The sequence below is a fragment of the Epargyreus clarus genome, unplaced genomic scaffold (genome assembly GCF_041222505.1).
Source record: "Epargyreus clarus isolate Ecla_fem2 unplaced genomic scaffold, WU_Ecla_fem_2.2 ptg000036l, whole genome shotgun sequence".
NCBI lineage: Eukaryota > Metazoa > Arthropoda > Insecta > Lepidoptera > Hesperiidae > Epargyreus > Epargyreus clarus.
The window spans coordinates 2138091-2158625 of record NW_027332241.1 but is presented as its reverse complement, the minus strand read 5'-3'; the positions used below and the strand labels follow the sequence as shown (position 1 = coordinate 2158625).

Below are 20535 nucleotides of genomic sequence, written 5' to 3'. Positions count from 1 at the left end.
AATCCTATCTTACGATTTTTATAAATGTCCATGGACGGTAGCCGGTAAGGGGCTAAGTGTCAGGTGGACTGCAAGCTTATCTACTATTCTATATTATTTAAAAAAGTACGCGTCCCTCCATACCTACATCCTCTACATCTTTGACGATCACTAACCATTAGCGAAACCACGTTCCCTTCAATCCCCCCCCCCCCCCCCCAACACAAACTTTGGCCAACCTAGACATAGGTCTGTAGATAAGACGCTTATCTGGTAGCGACGCATCTGTGGCCGATCTCAGGTAGGAATATGTAATCCTATCTGGGATTGGTTACTAATAACCATGGACGCCAGGACCCGTTTACCATCAAGTGAACTGCGTGTTCGTCTGCTAAGAAACAACTAAAACAAGCTAATACTTATATTTAGAGGGTGCTACCACGAAAACTATCGAACAATAATACCAAACATAAACCTCACCTCCTCAACAAATGCAACCGTCGATTAAAGTCCTCCCTGGTCACACTGTACTCCTTGGTCAGCAGGCATTTGTATAGCATCTCTTCAGTGACACCACACCGAGCGGCCAGCAACACGTCCAACAGGAGACGGACCTGAGGGTGTGGGTATAACGACATCTAGTAATCAAAAGTGAAATAAAAAGTGTAAAAAAATTCTCCTTGGCGACTCCTCTGGTGTTGCAAATGTCCATAGGCGACGGTGACTACTTTCCACCAGGCAGCCCGTCTGCCTCATCGTTTAGGTATAAATATAAAAAAACTTGGTGAAACTGAAAGGTCAATAGATTACTAGCGCCATCATTCGTGAATAATTACATTTCTTTACTGGAGGCTATCCTTACTTATATTAAAAATCCGAAAGTAACTCTGTCTGTCTGTCTGTCTGGTTGTCTCTTCTTCACGACTAGACCACTGAAGCGATTTTAATGAAATTTTGTACAAAGATAGTCTGAGACCCGAGAAAGGACATAGGATAGTTTTTATCGCGGAAATCCCACGGGAACTAGGCATGGCGATCTAAGATCGATTAATCGGGGAATCGATCTTTTAGACCAAATAATCGATTATTTTAATCGATATTAGTAAAGATTGAATCGTAAACTATGCATTTGATCAAGTGATCATCTTTAGCAAAGTTGTTGTCCATGAGCCCACGAAGGTTCCAGAGTTGGTACGACCAATTTTCGCCAGATGGCGCCACTGTCGTTCCAATGAAGGTTCGAATTTTCAGTTTTATGTATGTCATATTATTTTCTTTTAAACGCGGGCGAAGCCGCGGGCAAAAACTAGTTAAAAATATATTTTTTTCTTTTCTATGAAATAATTCAAAAATTATTGAGAGCTACTTGTTACTATGAAAATAAGAAAGCAAAAGCGCGTTACAAAAATCACTTGAGTTTTTTAACAATACTAAAGTGAAAATCCTATTCCTTTTTATTTTTTACAAATTTAAAAACTGATAGTTGAAAACATCAGAGCTGAGTTTGTCTGAATAACCACAACCAAATTATAAAATAAAAAAAAAGATCTACATAACTTCCCTTAGAAAAATTCTAAATAATATTGCTGCGACTTCCCGCTGCTCATCAAGAGATGGCGCCACGAGTATTCTGAATCACGCTATTGATGTTTCTCAACATCTGTACATATACAAGTTGGAAACTGAAACTGTTGGAGCACGAGCATGATCTTATCTTTCTCACCTTAGTAAACCTTCGTCCATGAAACAACCTCTGAGCCAACCAGAGATACAGTCCATTGAGGGTCCCCGGTATCTCTTTGATCTCCCGCAGCGCTATGAAACCGTCCGCAACGCCATCTAGTACCTGCAATAGAAAGATTATTTAAAAGAAGAATATATTACGTAACTTGATAAGAGATGGCGCTACATGATGCTGAATCACGCTAACGACATTTTCTTAACACTAAACGGCCAGTGTTGCCAACTCTACTATTTTAACAGTATATTTAGTGTTTTTTTTTCCCTATGCTATCCCTATTTTATGTTTAAATGTTTTATACAAAAAAGAAAATATTTAATGAAAGAAACTACAAATTGATGCATACATCGATATGTATATCATGTAATATCATATAGACCTTGGTGTAAAAAATCACAAACATGTCTAAAGAAATATAACTAAAAAAATACAACAAAATACCATACAATCGTAACTATATAAATATTTATAGTAGAGGATCCCAATATAAGTCAATCTGTACCAAGCTAGTTAATGGATGAAACATTTTTTATATCAATATCCCCTGTGAACCTAGCTCAAAATATTATGCTGAGATCGCGCCTGATAAACAGGTAAGCGGGTTGGCCTTTATTGGGATCTTAGACCTTTTGTTTTCGTAAGCTCACCTTCTCCAAGTACAACAAGCAACCATCGCTCTTGATCCTCAAGTGATCCAACGCTGCTGCAGCAGCCGCCGCCGCTGTCGAATCACTCGAAACTCGAGCTCTATAAATATGTAAAGAAAAGTTTATTTTTATTTATTGTTTGTCTATGTATTATTTCATTATTCTCCATCTATTTATTTCTGACGTTCAATTCAATGTGACAGAAATTTAAATATAAAAATATTTTCGTGGAATAGAAAACGTTAAATTTCGTTTCTCTATTTACAGAACAACAACATTCGTTTCTTTCCATATTAATTCACGAGAAAGATCATTATTATAAACATATAACAAAAATTACATAAACTTGTATAATTATGTACCTTTGAATGTATATAATTTTGTAGTAGGTACCATTTTCTTGTAATGAAAATACCAAAAGAAAAGTAAGATCTCCGCCAAACTAAGCTTAATTTTACAAGAAAAATGAAATGTTTTACTTTTAGAAATTTCCAACAAGATTATTTTTACTTAACGTACTTGACTTCACTTAACTGACTACAGATCATCAACCCATTACAGAACCACTGATGGGCAAGAGTCTTCTGATAATAAATAGGACTTTAGGCAGTTTTCCTATTACACGGGTTTGACCCCGTGAATAGATGTCCATGATCAGATGTCCATGGGTGGCAGCCATTATCATGTGGACTGCATGCTCGTCTGCTACTCTTATATTATAAAAAAAATATAGATCTAAAACTACACAATACTACTATACAATATACTAGTCTAATGTAAATAACATAGACGTATAATAAAATAGAGCGCAGACACTAACCGCAAGCGCGGCTCGGTGTCTAAACGTGCGAGTACGTAGCGTTGCACGTCGGCCGACACGTGGGCGCGCTGCAACTCGTCCAATGTTATCTTGCGGAAACCTGATAACAACCAATCGTATAGTAAAATCTTGTCGACATTATTTAGTTATTCGGCAATTCAATAGCGTACTTATTTACTGACTAGTTGACCCGGCAATCGTTGTTACCATATAAAAAAATTAAAAATCTATCATCGAGCTATATGAAAAGTGATGAAATTACTGAAACGGCTATTAAAAATAGGGGTTGGTGATGAAACGCTAAACATTTAGAGTTGTATGTATTTTTAATGCCACATTATAGAAAATAAAAACAAAAAATGTTGTTCAAAAATTAAAAAAAGAATGTTAAGGGTGAACAACCCTTATCACTTAGGGGTATGAAAAACAGATAGTAGCCGATTCTCAGACCCACAGAATATGCATATAAAATTTCGTGAAAATCGGTAAAACCGTTTCGGAGGAGTACGGTAACTAACATTGTGTCACGAGAATTTTATATATAAGATTTAATTACTCTTTATAGACCATATTAAAAAAAATGTGGTATAAAAAGCGGACGTAATGCTAAATAGCATTTTCTCCCAGTGAACCTTAGAGAGAAAATTAAAGTTGGTACAACTACACGAATAGTGAAATAATAATAATAAATAGGATATTAAATAAAAAAAAGGGAGACACATCATCATCATCAACCCATTACTGTCCCACTGCTGGGCACGGGTCTCCTCCCAGTATAAGGATTAGGGCATAGTCCACGGCGCTGGACGTATTGGTAGATTTCACATACCTTAGAAAACTTTTTAAGATTTCTCAGGTATGCAGGTTTCCTCACGATGTTTTACTTCCCTATTAAAGCAAGTAAGATTTAATTTCTCTTTAAATAATCAAAGGGTGCGGACCTGGGTCTCGAACCTAGGACTCTTCAATAGTGAGGTAGAGTTTCAACCACTAGGTTATCACTGCTGCTATACCTTCGTAACACAATATTCTAATCGAGGAATACCTTTTTTTTGTTTTTATTTATTTTTTGAAAGGTCGCACCAACAAGGTAAACACTCATGCTTACAGATTATTTTGATAAAACATTGAGATATTTTTTTAAGTGCCACCTTAATTACAGGTGCAAACAACTTGAGCAACTACATACAAAACAAGATTTTATATTTGTATTATAAAGTGCTATTAGGAAAAAAAATGTAATATGGTGTAAAAAATATAATGTTTATCTGGTGGTTACGGCGGTATGCGACCATACATACCGCCGTCCTTCCCGGGGTCGCTTGCTGGACGGTTCGAGCTCCCCCTCTTGCCGCCCGCAACCCCGGAAGCGCCCTTTTAGTTGCTTACGACAGGCGGGGGATACCGTAGCCCTATTCTATTCCCGGTACTACAGGGACAATGTCAGAGTACCTGGATGACTAAGTTTTGTTCGGTATTTCTTTAAACGATGTTTTCTAAAAAATGAAACTTAGCTGGGCCAATTTATCACCCCGAAACCCCCTGTATAGTAAATTTCATGAGAATCGTTGAAGCGGTTTCCGAAATTCAGATTATATACAGTGTGAATCTGATGCAAATCAAATCAAATCATTTATTTGCTAGAACATAGTATTTTACAAGGATCTTAAATTTGTAACAATTATCTTATGTTCTACTACATTGGGCGTGTAAAGTCAAATAACATATATTTGACTTACAGGAATCGTCAAAATTAAAATTACATAATTAAAAAGATGTCATCAAATTCTATATCGTGTATACCAATAATTTTAAAAATGAATTTGATTACTTGATTATTTCATGTCATAATATAAATGTATTATCATTCAGGAATTCATTGATATTGTAATAACACCTATCGACGAGGAAGCTATATAGTTCACTTTTATAAGCATGAATGTTTCCAATGGTGCGTATTGCCTTAGGTATTTTATTGAATAGTATAGAAGCTATGCAGTTTTAGTTTTTATCTAAATCGGCGTTACACGAAGTCATATCCAACGTACCAGTGAACATCTTGGTGAGTGGCCTGGAGTGCCGCCGGGCGGTGGCGACGAGCAGCAGCCAGTGCGGCAGCAGGTGCTGGTGCCGCGCCAGCAGCCCCGCCACCGAGCCCTCCGCGCCCTCCTGGCTACCACCTGCAACATCAAATGTAGAAAAATTACTATATTTTTTTACTATCTGTGCCACACCGTTTCACCTACGTTAAAAAGAAATAACAAATCATAAACAAACAAAAGTCTTCAAGCTTAAGTAGCCTGAATACATCAGCTATCTGCAAATAAAAGTCCCGTCAAAATCGGTCCAGCCATTCCAGAGATTAGCGGGAACAAACATACAGACAGACAGACAAAAATTGTAGAAAATGTTATTTTGGTGTATGTACCGTATGTATATTCATATGCACGTTGTAAAAAGCGGTTATTTCCATATTAAAAACAGATACTCCAATTTTATTTATATGTATAGATAATATAGGAGTAGCAGACGAGCATACAGTCCACCTGATGGTAAGTGGCTACTGCCGCTCATGGACATCTGTAATCAACCCCAGATAGGTTTAGATATTCCCGCCTAAGGTCGGACACAGATGCGCCGCAACCCTTGAGGACTAAGCTGGAACGCCTCGGACAAGTATGTCTCCCTTACCATACCCTTCAAATCAGAACACAGCAGCGCTTAACACTGCTGTTATAACAGAAATAGGTGTGGCGGTGGTGGAGTCGAACCACAAAGACTTCTACTACCTTCAAAAGATTGTATGAATAAATATAATTTTGTTTCAACACCTTTATATAATAATAAAAGATATAAATTGACTTTTAAATATCTCTAAAAATCTACAAACTCACCGTTAGAAGCGCCCTCATCAATCGCGTCAACAAGTAGAAACAAACACTGCTTCGGCGGATCGATTTCTAACAACGGAAAGAGTATCGCCTTCTTGAAACACTCATCTGGATTCTTATCTAGATTCTGAGGTAGCAACGCCTGTTGTATCTCTGTTTCAGCACAAAGCTTATCGTAATACGCATTCGCGATAAGAGTCCTAGGGCTGATAGGTAGACTTGGTATTGGTGGTGGTTCATCTGTGTGCTGCGATCGCTTTTTCTCTAACAATCGCTCTATATCAGTCTGTTCGTTCTCTATGGTCACGATATTTGTGTATTCCGGTTGTTCGGCGTCTATTTTTTCCTTCTTCTGCGGTGATTCTGTCGGTTTTAAATCACTTTTGTTTGGATAACGGAAATTCGCGACTGGTATTCTCGATTTCGGTGGACTGTTCTCGGGGCGTCTATCATCACTCCTCTGTTCGTCAGCCCTCTGTTCATCTTTCCTATCATCCCGTTGTTCCGTCGACAAACTCTTCTGTAGCAGAACTGTCTTCTTCTCGCTTAACGGTTCAGAGCTTTGTCGAAGTAAGCGAGAGTTCCTCAACTCCTTACTCTGTCGTTGCGATATGTTACGTAGGAACAGATTCTCGTGGTTTTCGTAGAGGCGAAAGTCAGTGTTCTGTTCGCTTTCGTCGGTCGCTATGAACGGATTCGTTTTCGCGTTCGCTCGCGGTAATATCTCCGGTAACTGTAACATGGGAATGATTTTCTTATATTAAGTAAGTTTACACGGGAATGATTTATGTATCAATTTTAATGTAATAATTAGAACAACATTCGTATTACAGTTTATTTAGTATACAGGGGAATGATTCTCTTATATAAGTATGTTCGTTTACAGGGGAATGATTTTATATCTATTTTAAAGTAAATTTGAAGAACATTAGTATTACAGTTTATTAGTATACGGGGGAATGACATTTTTTATTGAGTAGTTATGTTTACAATTGTTTATGGGGGATGATTTTAATATAAAAACTTGAAGAACTTTAGTTCACAGAGGAATTATTTTTAGCACTAAGTATATTTACAAACTTAAGAAGTAGACCATGTGGGAATTAAAAGTAAAGTTATAATATCTGGCTTATTTTTATTAAATTATATTTGATAGGGTGGAATGTCAACAATAATAGATATAAGTGTTGCAATGGTGGTCAGTGGTTAATTTTTCAAAATTAGAAATCTATTCCTACACTTTTATAATGATAGAAAGCATTTTTTAATTAGGAGACTGCAATTACCTCATCCATTATAGTCCACGTAAAACTGCCAGTCCGCTCTGAATATAGAAATGAATCGCGTCGCCAATCAAAATTGTATGACAGCACCTGCTCGCAAGAACTTCAGAGCGGACTAGCAGTTTGGCGGGGACTAAACATATAAAATTCCCTTGTAAGCCAACTTAATACATACATCGTGTGCACTGAGAGCGGCATCAGCCATAGAGTCCAGATAGGCCTCTCTCTCGTGGATTCTGTCGATGGTGCGGGTCCGACGGCCGGAGCCTCCCTCCTCGTCATCTGTACGCTGGTCTGGGGACAAACGCATTATTAATAACTTGGCATTTATTCCTAGGGTGGCAGTAAGGTACAGCCTTCATAGCTCAGAGGTTAGAGCAATGGTCTAACAAACCACCACCGCCACACCTATTTCTACCTAATAACAGCAGTGTTAAGCGCTGCTGTGTTCCGGTTTGAAGGGTGTGGTAAGGGAGACAGACTTTTCCGAGGCGTTCCAGCTTAGTCCTCAGGGGTAGCGGCGCATCTGTGGCCGACCTCAGGTAGGAATATCTAATCCTATCTGGGGTTGATTACAAATGTCCATGGGCGGCAGTAGCCACTTACCATCAGGTGGACTGCATGCTCGTCTGCTAATCCCATATTATAAAAAAAATAATAATGAAGTTTTGTACGAAGTTTCGAAAGATATTTAGTCAGTCTTCAAACGAATTTTGTCCGAAGATTCGAAGGGATTATACTCTCTATGGCCTAATTCCGTAAACAGGACAGAAGATTCGGATTTTCAAATCTTCTTTGGATAAAATATTTGTATAACATTTGTTCGAAGTTTCGATCGATTTATGGTTCGAAATTTCGACAATATTTTCGTTCGGAGATTCGGACATTTTCTTCTCCGATATTACTGAAGTCTGTTTCGATTTATTAGTCGTTTAAAAGAATTAAAATAGTAAATAATGGACGTGAGGTTATTTTCAAAAACAATTCAGGCAACAATTCTACAAAACATAATTTTCAAATTCATGCCCAAGTTTATATGTTTAATTTTTTAGTCTAAGTTAGTTGGAAGTTATTTGTCTAGTCCTCCACATACCTTCGCTATCAGCCAACAGAGGTTTGGAGCTCTCCTCTCCCTCCTCGCCCAAACCCTTGAATCTATTCACCAGATTGTCCTCTTCGGAATCACGTCTGAAAAACAAATTAAAATATAATATCAATAAATATTTAAAAAATGTATTTCTTATGAATTAGTAGTAGCAAACGAGCATGCAGTCCATCTGATGGTAAGTGGTTACTGCCGCGTATAGAGATCCATAATCAACCCCGGATAGGATGAAAGTTCTAACACTTGAGGTTGTTGATGCGTTGCTACCCCTGAGAACTTAGTTGGATCGGAATAAGGCCCTTTAAAACAAAACACAGCAGTGCAACACTACCGTTGTAAGGCAGAGATAGGTGTTTCAAGGTGGTAGAACCCGCTGTGGTTCGACTCCGGCGGCAGCACCGCCACACCTATTTCTGTTATAACAGCAGTGTAAAGCGCTGCTGTGTTCCGGTTTGAAGTGTGTGGTAAGGGAGACATATGTTCAAGGGTAGCAGCGCATTTATGGCCGACCTCAAGTAAGGATCTTATCTTATCTGGGGTTGATTACAGATGTCCGTACGGCAGTAGTCACTTACCATCAGGTGGACTGCATGCTCGTCTGCTACTCCTATATTATTAAAAAGTAAAATCTAGTACTCAGCCCGTCCTAGACTTCAAGATGGATTCTTGCTTTATAAGAAAGTATTATATTTGTGTGACAGTGGTACCTGTCCTTATCGTCCGGTGGCGAGTGGTCACGGTCAGTGGCAGCACGTGCATGCATAGAATGACTCAGGATCTGCATGGCTAAAGAACGAACGAATTCTCCTGGACGCTGACTGGTTTCACCTGGACCCTGGAAATATAAAATGAATATTTTAGCGCAACGGATATCCGGCAACTATCCGGTATGCGGCCTATCCGGCTACCTAAACACTATCCGGCCGGATACCGGATAGTAGCGCCTAACCCGGCCAGAATTAAAATATACAGGATGCGTATTTCCAAATGGATATACAGTATCCGGTATCCGGTATCCGGCTAAACTGTTACCTTTGCATCACTCGTATATTTTACAATCAAATACTGATGAATTTTCTTGCAATATTACAAATGCAAGCATATATTTGAGTTTTCTGAGAATCTGAGTTTCTTACCGGATCTGCTCAGTAGAGGTCGCATCCGATCCGGTAGTAGTTTAAGAAAAATATTGTAACTGACAATTTGTAAGCGCCGCCGTTGGCCTATACAAATAAATATATTTCATTTATTTTAGTTACATATTACTAAATGAACCATGGATGATAGTGATAACACTTTTTGGCAAAGGTCGACAGTCTCAGTTCCCAGCTTGTATATATGCAACATGTTGAGAAAACTTCGATAGCGTGATTCAGAGGTGCCATCTCTTGAAAGGATTCGAAAAGTCGCCACGAAACATGTGGCACCATCTCTTGAAGAATAGCTACAACTTTTATATAAAAAAAAAAACTCAAATTGATTCCTAAGCGCATACTTGTACGATACATTCGTATAACTAATTAAAAAAATACCAAAGTGGTTTAAAGTAAAATTAAGGTATTTTTTTTATAATATAAGAGTAGCAGACGAGCATGCAGTCCACCTGATGGTAAGTGGCTACTGCCGCCCATGAACATCAGTAATCAACCCCAGATAGAATTACATATTCCTACCTGAGGTCGGCCACAGATGCGCCGCTACCCCTGAGGACTAAGCTGGAACGCCTCGGAAAAGTCTGTCTCCCTTACCACACCCTTCAAACCAGAACACAGCAGCGCTTAACACTGCTGTTATGGCAGAAATAGGTGTGGCGGTGGTGCCGCCGGAGTCGAACCACAAAGGGTTCTACCACCTTCAAAGTCATTTTTACCCATCCAATCTAGGCGCCTAAAATTACATATTGTATCGATAAACTGTGAGTCGAATGCAATCGAATACCCCTACATGATCCGTATGTGTTATAACTTACAATTCCCTTAATAACACATAACACACAACTATGTCAACGATAGTATAGTTAGTATTATATGTGTAACGTGTGAACTATACCTGTAGAAAGTGTCTAGCCAAAAGCCGTCTATTCAGCGCCCGCTGCTGCCTCGCCTGCGGCCCCTGGCCCGGGGAGCTCAACTCTTGGCAGAGAGCTGTTTTACCACTGCCAGCGTCACCTGAAATATATAAATATAATAATAATAGTGGTGCCCGCGGCTTCGCCCGCTATTTAAAGAAATAATATGACATACATAAAACGGAAAATTTGTACCTGCATTGGAATGACAGTGGTGCCACCTGTCGAAAATTAGTCTTATCAACTCTCAAACCCTCGTGGGCTCTTGGACAACAACTTTGCTAAAGATCATCACTTGATCAAATGCATAGTTTCCGACTCTATAACTATTTAAGAATTAAAAAATAATTAAAAAAACTTTTTCCCACAGACTAAATTGTGAATCTAAACCATTCTCAAGTCCCCTTGAACACACACAACAAATTTCATCAAAATCAGTCCAGTCGTTTAGGAGAAGTTCAGTGACATACACACGCACATAAGAAATATACATATAAAAGATAATAATTTTGCTTCATTTCTTAAATATGAGTGGTAGAACCCTCTTGTGATCCGATTTCGGCGGCACCACCGCCACACCTATGTCTACCTAATAACCAATGTTAAACGCTGCTGTGTTCTGGTTTGAACGGTGTAGTAAGGGAGACATACTTTCCGTGTCATCCCGGCTTAGTCCTCAAGAGCAGCGGCGCATGTACAGTCGATCTCAGATAGGAATCTAATCTTATCTGGGATTGATTACAGATCTTCATCGGTGGCATTAGCCACTTACCCTAAGGTGGACTGCATGCTCGTCCCTGCTCTTATATTGTAAAAAAAAACGATATTAGAGCATCAAAAGTTAGCTTTAACGCGCAGCTAATTCCGTGCTGTCTTGTAATTCGACCGCAGAGGTTGGAACATGAGGAAACAATATATTCTTAATTCGTGCGCTTGCGGCACGTCCATGTCTCGCCGCTGCCGGAATAAGACTAAGCGACCAGCGGGTTGCAATATCACATTTATTATACAACCAGCGGGTAGTACTATACACTCCACAGTTAACATTGTCTGCATAATTTTACTAAGTCACTAAAACGAACTGGTCTAGTAAACCCAACTTTCCACATCAAATCGAAAAACATTTTCATTGACCTACTATGAAAATGATTGCACATACTACAGATATGTCCACCTACGTCAAGTCCATTGGTTTTTGATAAACGATTTAAAGAAATGCATAGCCTTATATTCCTCGATGAAAGGCTATTCGAATACAAAAGATTTTCAAATTCGACTAGCACATAAAATCAAACAAAAAACCTCTTCAGTTTAATATTATTACACAAATAGAAAATAACATAAATAGTGTAACAGTGTAGCTACATGTTATTTAATTTAATGTTGAACTATTTTCGGTTTTGAATGGGTAATGTAAGATTACCCAATCAAACTCATTCAAATCAAATCGAATAAATTTATAAGCACTGTAAACATTTCGCAAATTGATTAGGATTTCCCATGTCACGAAAAAATATGTTCTTGTTAAAAATTAATTGAATTTTTGGATAAACTCACCCAAGATAAGCGCCCCGCAGGTCTTGCTGACCGGCCTCTGCTCCAAGCAGTGCGCGATCTTCTGAAAAGCCCACTCCCTGCAGAAGAATCTCCGCTTGTCCGTCGATATAGTTGTCTCCGTCATGCGATGCGCCGAGGACGACTTGCGTACGGGACGGCTGGACTCCTTGTCGTGTCGTGTCGCGATCGGGCTCAGTGGTGTGCCTGGAACGTGACGGGATGTGATGTGATGAGATGTGACGTGACGGGATGGGATGTAACGGACTGGAATGCACGTTACTGATGTTTTATTCACAAATAAAGAATAGGATTAGCCAGATTCGAAGGTAATCATTTTGGATAGTTAATTTTATTAGGCGTTACTTTGCGGAAATCCTAACTTAGTATAATTTTTATCCATCTTTTTTAAAGAACCCCGTCCATTCTCGAGTTCCACATTTTCGATATGAATTTCGTTCTAATGAAATAATATAGATTTGAGTCCAGATTTGTGATGATAGGACCTAGATTTTGTAGATACTAGCGCCACACCTATTTCTGTCTAACAAAAGCAGTGTTTAGCGCTGCTGTGTCCATACACATACTTTTCCGAGGCGTTCCAACCTCTTAAGGGGTAGCGGCGCATCTGTAGCCGACCTCAGAAAATAATCTAATCCTAGGAGCTGATTGCAGATGTCCATGGGCGGTAGAAACCACTCATCATCAAGTGGACTGCATGCTCGTCTGCTAATTCCACATTAAAAATAAAGCTCTTATGTCATTTGACACTCACCATCCACATCAAAATCCCTATCCCTATCTCTATCTCTATCCCTGTCCCTCTCCCGCTCGCGGCGATACTCCCTAGACGCCTCCCGCTCCCTCTCCGCGCCCGGGAACCCGCGGTGCCTCTCCGTCGGAGTCCTGTCATGACCGCTGCGAGGTGCTGACACTTCGTTCAGAGGCAGTGATCTGGAAGAAATACAATAGGCTTATTAACCCCCATTTATTTTCAACTTTATTTACAGTATTTGTTGTTATAGCGGCCACCATTATAGATAGTCTGTAAAAAATCAAGTGTCTATCTATTACCATTCAACAGTGAGTACCCTGTGACAGAGGGACAGACAGCGGAGGCTTAGTAATAGGGTTCAGTTTTTACTGAGTATGGAAGTCTAAAAAGCACACCTTTAAAGGTAAAGAAATTAATAGAGGCTTTGGTAAAGGGAGATCTCTCGCCTATAGTCTCACTTAGAAGGTGGTAGAACCCTTTGCGGTTCGACTTCGGCGGCACCACCGCCACACCTATTTCTGCTTAATAACAGCAGTGTTAAGCGCTGCTGTGTTCCGATCTGAAGCGTGTGGTAAGGAAGACTTACTTATCCGAGGCGTTCCAGCTTAATCCTCAGGGATACCTACCGACGCATCTGTGGTCAGTGGTCAGTGCTCAGTGGTGGTTATTTACAGGTGTCCATAGACAACAGTAGCCACTTACAATCAAGTGGACTGCCTACTTGTCTGATTTTTAAATATAAAAAAAAAACTGAATAACTGACCTTAAATTGACCCTATGTTCCGCCTGCCGCACCGCCGAATGTCTGTGCTGCTGCTGCCTTATGCTTATCTGGTTCTGTCTCAGATACGCCTCCACCTTCCCCTCGCTCGTCTCATTCCTGTTCTGTGCTCTTCTCGACCGCGTCTCGTCCTTCCTTCTCGACTCCCTCTTCTCTATCTTCTCGATTCTCGCTTCCAGCGGCGCATTCAGCAGCTGAATGTTCCCACCGTGGTTGTAGTTCAGCGGATCGAACTCCCTCGAGTTCTGTCCTCTGCCCTCCCTCACGGGCTTGCCTTTCCCTCTGTACTGCGACTTCGGGACCACCTGGCTATATATTGGCATGTTCGCCATCTTAATCTAGCTTTGGTTCAAAAATATATCGACAAATTGAGATCCACGGATGAATCGTGTTTTTTTTTTTATATTTCGCTTTGGTTTTTCTAATCGACACTAACACTAGAGGAACGGTTAGATATACTAGTTAATTTTAATAGTTTTATAGTAAAATAGGCGTTTTCGAGTTCTATATCACTTTGTGAGGTTCAGTGGAGATTCCATTCTTGTACGGATGGTTGTAGGTTATGTTTTTAGGCAACTCTTCGGTCTGTTTGGGTTCATTATGTACTGGGTGTGTTGTACCTGGAACAAAGAAATTTTGTATTAATAAAAGAAAAATGTTAATTAGAATGATATGTACAGGAAATTTGATGTATGAACAATAATAATATTTTTATGATTCAAGATCGACCGACCGATTTTTAACAATTATGAGATTTTATTGATATGCAAAAAGTAACAAAGCAGTTCATCTGATGGTCAGAAGTCATTGCCGATAGTCGTCCTATGAGACTTCAAACCAATTAGGAGTCATGGACATCTATAATCAAACCCGGATAAAATTAGATCTGAGGTTGACAACAGATTGCTCCTCCTGAGGACTAAGTTTTACCACACCCTTCAAATCAGAACACAGCAGCGCTTAACACTGCTGTTATTAGGCAATAATATAGTGACGGTGTCTTAGGTGTGGTGGTTGTGTTTTCGGCGTCGGTTTCGGCGTTTCGGCGAACTTAAAAATTTAAAAGTATATACAAAGCCCTTAACACAGGTTTTAGTTTAGTGCTTAGTTGCCGTTCAAAAAATCTATAGAAATATCTAGACGCATCTAAAATGAAGACCACAAAAGAGTGTCCTCCTTACTGAGTAGCGCATGAAAAGCTTAGAACGGACGAGCTTTCAAGCTCTTAGTGTTGTACGAGATAGTGTCTTTATGCTCCGGAGCTTTATATCTACGACAGAGCCCTCAGTTTTATGGGAAATGAGACCATAGTTTGAAGATAATTTGAAATTTTTAATAGTCTCTACAAAAAGCAGTGATAGCCTACGCGTTAAGAAACTGCTATCAATCGAGGGGTCCGACGTTCAAATACCAGGCACGACTTTTCAAAATTATATACGTACTATAAAAAAAAATCTCAAAGGTATGTAAAGTCTATCAATACGCACTTGGCCAGCGCTGTGGACTATGGCCTAATCCTTCTCATTCTGAGAGGTGACCCGTGCCCAACAGTGGTACCGTAATGGGTTGATGATGATAATGATGATGAATATTCGTTTTGAAATATGACAAGTAAATGTTATTAATTTTATGAAACCACTTAATTTATTTGCGTTTAAATTAAGATTCATATACTGGAAATTAAATTTTGATCTAAATATATTTTAGGTAAGAGCCTAGATCATTCCCAGACAATTTCTTAGTATTAAATAAAACTTAAACAAATGTCCCATAATATTATATAAAACTTTCTGAAAATTGGTCAGCCGTTTTCAAAATTAGCCGTTAAAAAATCTCAAAGTGTGTGAAGTCTACAATACGCTCTTGGCCAGCGCGGTGGACTATGGCCTAATCCTTCTCATTCTGAGAGGAGACCCGTGCCCAGCAGGACAGTAATGTGTTGATAACAAATAGTTATAAGATAGAAGCTGCCACAAACTTTAGTTAAAAGTACATTCAGTTACGTAGACATATCAACCCGTATATTCAAAAAGGACTAATCCTAATTAAGACCTACCAAAAGACAGTCATACACCTCATTATAACCTCCCCCACACTTCAAGGGATAATGAACCCATTTTACTAACATTTATATTGCAATAAGGGCTATTTTTCCAAAACGTCACGTCATAGGGCAGTGTATTTCCTCCTTAATTCTCAATTGCAGGAAACCCTATGGTGGATCAATTTAAAATTGACACTTACATTGTAAAATCACCTTTATTTCTTACGATATAAAGTTCAAAGTACGGTATCAAGTTACTAACAATTTAAATTCTCCCCCTTGCTATAGGAATATGGTCTTTATGCAGTATATATTAAGGAAGGGTAATTAAATAATGATTAGGGATAACGTATTGAAAGGGCTATCGATTTCAACCCTTCATAGGTTTTTCCGTGTCGATAAGTGCCTTGGAAAGGGATCAATACTATAATGAATTTATTACTAGCAGTAGTTACAGAACACTGTCTTTTTTAATTTTGAAAAAAAATTTGATTCCAGAGGCGCTGCCACACCTATTTCTGCCTAATAACTGCAGTGTTAAGCGCTGCTGTGTTCTGGTTTGAAGGGTGTGGTAAGGGAGATATACTTGTCCGTAGCTTTTCAACTTAGGCCTCAGGAGTAGCGGCGCATTTGTGGCTGACCTCGGGTAGGAATATCATCTTATCTGGGATTGATTACAGATGTTCATGGGAAGCAGTAGCCACTTACCATCAGGTCAATTGCATGCCCGTTTGTTTGTTCCTTCAATATTATAGTTAAAGAATCACAAATGGGTAGGCAATTTTAATTTATCTCAATGCAATCTAATACAAATTATTATTATTAAACTAAAATTAGCATTTCGTATGTATATGTAGGTGTTTCTATGTTTCGATTCGAGTGGGTTCAAGTTCACTTTATACTTTCACTGTTAGCAATAACTGTGTTACGTTTAGTTAAATTTGTATTCGCCATCTGTAACTATCTTTTTAATAATAGCGTAGGGGTAGCGGCGCATCTGTGGCCGACCTCAGGTAGGAATATCTAATCCTATCTGGGCTTCATTACAGATGTCCATGGGCGGCAGTAGCCACTTACCATCAGGTGGACTGCATGCTCGTCTGCTACTCCTGTATTATAAAAATTACATATGAGGTGACCAGTTTAGTCCATAGAAGTTGCAACACACCTGTGATCAGCTTCAGATAGATCCTGTTCTATGTGAATTAGATTACAAATGTCCATGGGGGAAAGTGACCACTTCAGATCACTTTTTATAGGTATGCATATATTCATTTGTTTATAGTAACTGCTTATCAATTTGTGAAACACATCCTAAAATTTGTAAAATTTATTTATGTGGCCATAGATAAGTAAAGATTACTCACTCCTAACAAGAAAATGTACCCAGTTTTGAGAATTAGAAATAGTTGCGTAAAAAAGTTTTGCCTGATCAGAAAGTGATCAGACGAACTGCATGGTATAAAACAAAGTTATTAAAATCGTGTATGTCGTCGGTTATTGATAATGATAATTATTGAAAATTTTGAATTAGATAGTTAATTATATCAAACGTTACTTTGCGGAAATCCATGCTATTAAGTTAAGATTAAAACTACTTCGCAATAAGCTACAAATATGTAAGTTGGTACGAAGTTGACTCTACGACGGTTAATCGTCGTCGTCGGCTTATCGATTAACCGTCGTAGAGTCAACTTACCCTGATGATGCTCCGTTTTGTAGCGAAATACGTGTTGGTGGTGGTATGTATGGTGCTGTATATTTTTATTTTTTTCAATATCAACTGATAAAATCTGTCTGATTCTTATCATTACCATTAAGCCTGCGTCACTCAAAGTTTTCTGGTAAACGATTTAATATTTTCGCTAAACATTTATTTTGTACCAAAAATTCCGCCACAGACCTATATAGCTAATAGAGATGGTATATGTTTAGTGTTTAAAATTAATATTTTATTTTTTTGGATAAGAACTTATGAACTTAAGAAAATTCAATATATTTTTGTGATCAAATAAAAAGACACTGATAGACACGAAATACAGAACAAATATTACCGTGGGATAGTCCGCGTAAAACTGCTAGTCCGCTCTGAATATAGAAAGGATTCGCGTCGCCATAGCAAATTGTATGACTACACCTGCCCGCAACAACTTCAGAGAGGACTAGCAGTTTGGCGCGGATTATAACATGGTTTAAATAAGAAACAAGCTGTAAAATTTTACATTTTTTACAGAACATTAATAAAATTAATTATTACGTATATTTTTTTCATATTCAATTTCGTTCGTATTGTCGCACCCACAGTGCCATCTCTACACACACATAGCACTATGGGTCCCGAACACCGCAATACCCAACACCTACGCATCTCACGAACAAAGCAGCTGATTGACAGAAAAAAGCAAACATTTTTACAAGAACTAACGGTCCCTTTGTTGTTTCAAAGTATTTTTGAAATATCGACTCTCGATATTATGTTTTGACATTTTTGTATTGTTCTTACAAATATTTGTTGTGTTATAAAAAAACTAGTTATTTCACGCGGCTTCACTCGCAGTCAGATGTTTTTATTTATCCCTCGCATAGATTAGTAAATATTGCTCACTCCTAACAAGAAAATGTACCCAGTTTTGAGAATTGAAATAGTTGCGTAAAAAAATTTTGCCACGTCTTCGTGCTAAAATGTCCCTAAAATATTTGAAATTATTATTTATTTATTATGTAAATTACGCAGTATTAGTTATTTATTCGTAAATTTTATCTAAAAATTGTTTTTATTTGTCAAGAATTCAAAAAAAGAACTTACTAATAAGCCGTTTGTGGCTTCATTCAATTTCAAGGCGGCGAAGTATCTTTACTGGTCTATGATCCCTCGTGATACTTTTCTTAGGGATAAAAGTACCCTATGTCCTTTTCTGAACCCCTGACAACGTGTGTACAATATTTCATGACAATCGGTTATGTAGTTAAGGCGTGAAAATGTAACAAAAAAACACTTTCGCATTAGTAAAATAAGTATGGACCTGCTGGATATTAGGTCCTGTGTTCCGGGACTAGAATAGGGCTACGGTATCCCCTGTCTGTCGTAAGAGGCGACTAAAAGGGGGCTTCCGGGGTTACGGGCGGCAAGAGTGGGAGCTCGAACCGTCCAGTAAGCGACTCCGAGAAGGACGGCGGTATGTGTGGTCGCATACCGTCGTGAACACCAGAAAAAAAAAAAAAAACAAAAAAAAGAAGAGCGAAAACTGCTCTCCCAGAGCAGAGCCCGATCGGGGCATCGCGCTTGGAGGACTCCAGTTGCGTTACGTCGGAGATCCCGGAGTTCTCCAACAAGCGTTGAGGACGGCCACCGGGGGGGTTTTAGTGCGGTAAAAATTCCACATAACCCGGCGTAGCTCCCACGTCATCGGATACCTTTTGAAGGGTTCCCGCTCGTTAAGAAAAAAAAAAGGTCCTGTGGTAAGGGAGACATAGTTTTCCGAAGCATTCCAGCTTAATCCTCAGGGGTAGCGACGCATCTTGGGTTCCTCTCAGCCAGGGGGCAGCGGAGAAGATATGCCGGGCTCCTACCGACTAAAACCCCACCGTGTTCCTCTGGACTCTCTTACTCGGGACCTTGAATATGCTAATTCAAAAAGTGCTCTGTAAAGAACCTATTTTGAATAAAAAAATGATTTGATTTGATTTAATAGAATAGGGATAGCGACGAAACTAAATTGGAAATCTACTTCGTCGTAGTGTAGACACTTAACAAATATTGCCACAGCAATAATAGCACTCCACTACCCCTAAAGGCCTAAACGATATGCCAACATTAAAAACAAAAGTGCGGCGGCAAACAGTGAGTTAGTGTTTGCAAATCGTCTGAGCGCTAGTGATGTGAACGTGTTTTATCGATATACTAGCTAACCCGGCAAACGTTGTGTTGCCATATAAATAAAAAAATATTAAGGATGAACAACCTTTATCACTTAGGGGTATGAAAAATAGATAGTAGCCGATTCTTAGACCTACTGAACATGCATATAAAATTTTGTGAAAATCGGCAAAGCCGCTTCGGAGGAGTACGGTATCTAACATTGTGACACGAGAATTTTATATATAAGATATTCCAGAATTTGATCCTTATACGCGACTTTATCCGATGGTGGAATAAACAGGGTGTGTGTTTTTTTTAAAATGAACTCGTTCGATTCCCGGAAAGGAAATATATTCTAAAAAATCGAATGATGCAGAGTTAGCTTTCATCCTTCTTTCAATCTTTAATGATATTGTTGTATTTTACGATTTTTGCGTAGAAATCCCAGGCTAATGTAGGAAGTAATAGCCTACTGAATCTCGACTTAATATCGATATCGAATCATCGATCGAGTTTGAAATCCAATGCACTTCTAATTTTTTGAAGTTATGGTGTGAATCCCTACACGTTGGATATCTTTGAAAAATTCTCAAAGGCGTACGATATCTTTTTTTTTATAGTTAAACCTAACGATTAGGTTATGATTACCTGATGGAAAGTAGTCAACGTCGCTCGCCTATGGACATTTGCAACATCAGAGGAGTGGCCAATTCATTGCGGGCTTTTGTATGAGAGCTCTTTTTGCACCTTTTTTGAAGAGACCCATGTCATAGCGCTCCGGGTATACCTCTGGAGGAAGCTCATTCCATATCTACCAAATCGATTCTCTTAAACTCCTCTCATTCTGAAAGGAGACCCGTACCCAGTAGTGAGATAATAATGAGTTGACAACGACACGTGAATTTTACAAGACTGATTCCGACGAGATTATTGGAAACGTAAAATGAAAAAGAAATACCACTGACCTTCGCGTTGTGGTTGATTAACA

The 20535-nt window shown here is 38.9% G+C and overlaps 1 protein-coding gene across 1 annotated transcript in view; it reads right to left on the bottom strand.

The window, feature by feature from the left end:
• LOC140756944 (uncharacterized) overlaps positions 1-20535 on the bottom strand; it is a 104236-nt gene that overhangs the window by 37292 nt on the left and 46409 nt on the right. The window contains exons 2-14 of the mRNA XM_073092484.1: positions 13627-14264; positions 12864-13042; positions 12092-12295; positions 10516-10634; positions 9174-9301; positions 8455-8549; positions 7537-7655; positions 6082-6811; positions 5236-5367; positions 3188-3287; positions 2368-2467; positions 1703-1825; positions 460-593 (exon numbers count right to left, since the gene is read on the bottom strand). Coding sequence (XP_072948585.1) covers positions 460-593; positions 1703-1825; positions 2368-2467; positions 3188-3287; positions 5236-5367; positions 6082-6811; positions 7537-7655; positions 8455-8549; positions 9174-9301; positions 10516-10634; positions 12092-12295; positions 12864-13042; positions 13627-13976 — 2513 coding nt within the window. The 5' untranslated portion in view covers positions 13977-14264. The remainder of the gene's footprint in view (positions 1-459; positions 594-1702; positions 1826-2367; positions 2468-3187; positions 3288-5235; positions 5368-6081; positions 6812-7536; positions 7656-8454; positions 8550-9173; positions 9302-10515; positions 10635-12091; positions 12296-12863; positions 13043-13626; positions 14265-20535) is intronic.